Source organism: Haliaeetus leucocephalus, unplaced genomic scaffold, assembly GCF_000737465.1.
Source record: "Haliaeetus leucocephalus isolate CR32 unplaced genomic scaffold, Haliaeetus_leucocephalus-4.0 Scaffold386, whole genome shotgun sequence".
Taxonomy (NCBI): domain Eukaryota; kingdom Metazoa; phylum Chordata; class Aves; order Accipitriformes; family Accipitridae; genus Haliaeetus; species Haliaeetus leucocephalus.
The window spans coordinates 11,783-12,663 of NW_010972822.1; the positions used below are offsets into that span (position 1 = coordinate 11,783).

Consider the following 881-nt stretch of genomic DNA (forward strand, 5'->3'; position numbering starts at 1 on the left):
GCCTTTCGTCCTTGGCACCACGAGACAATGTCCACCAAGAAAAGGAGTACGTGGAGGCAGAGGCTGTGATGCGGAAAGCTTTAATAACTCTGAAGAGGGAAGGGAGTTCAATTCTAGAGAAGGCTGCCGGTGCAGGGAGAGCAATAGCAGCTGCTGAAAGTCTGCGCCCGTTGCCCATGGTGGAGATCCTGCAGGACATCTGTTTGCTTGCACCGCAGAGAGAGCAGGGTCAGCAGATGCCCCAGGTTGGGTCTGGAGATCTTACGGCCCAGAAGAACAAAAGAAGACAAGAAAGAGATCGGAGGTAGTGGAAGGCAGGGGATTTAGACATTGGCCATGTTTTCAGAGGGCCTCCGCTGCCCTCCTTTGGAAGGGCAGCACTGGATGTTCAGCCTCTCTGAAATGAATGGCCAGGAGTTCCGTCCTCACTTCAGCATCAGCTGCTGGTTTTGGGGTGGTCCTTGTCTGGGCTGTCACCAGGGGCTTTAGCAGGGGGGGCACCTTCTGCCACAGTAGCGGCTGGTGATGCAGGAGAGGTCACAGCACCCAGAGTTGATTGGCACTCCATCACAGCTGAGGATCCTGCCAACAGCAGCGGAGGTGGAGGAGCCCACAACGGTGTTCTGCGGGAAGGAGCTGAGGATGGGGCCGGGCAGGGTCACCACCACGGGAGAGGGTTCAATGACGACGGTGGAGTTCTGGCACTGCCTGACACAGGGCTCGTTGCAGCTGTTGGCCAGCGGGGTCGGGCCGCAGGGCCGGCATGGCAGGCACTGGTTGTAGCAGGACATGTCGTGGGGCTGGAGGTGCACCTGGGAGAGAGGGCAGAGAGGAATCACAGCACGGGTACATGCGAGAAGCCGTCTGCCATGAGTCCATCA

At 58.5% G+C, this 881-nt stretch overlaps 1 protein-coding gene across 1 annotated transcript; it reads right to left on the minus strand.

Annotated features, from left to right (window-relative positions):
* Positions 1 to 485: 485 nt before the first annotated feature.
* LOC104835468 (feather keratin Cos2-3-like) lies at positions 486 to 791 on the minus strand. Its single transcript, XM_010573463.1, has one exon. The coding sequence runs from the start codon at positions 789 to 791 to the stop codon at positions 486 to 488; it is 306 nt and encodes a 101-aa protein (XP_010571765.1).
* Between the last annotated feature and the right edge of the window lie 90 nt (positions 792 to 881).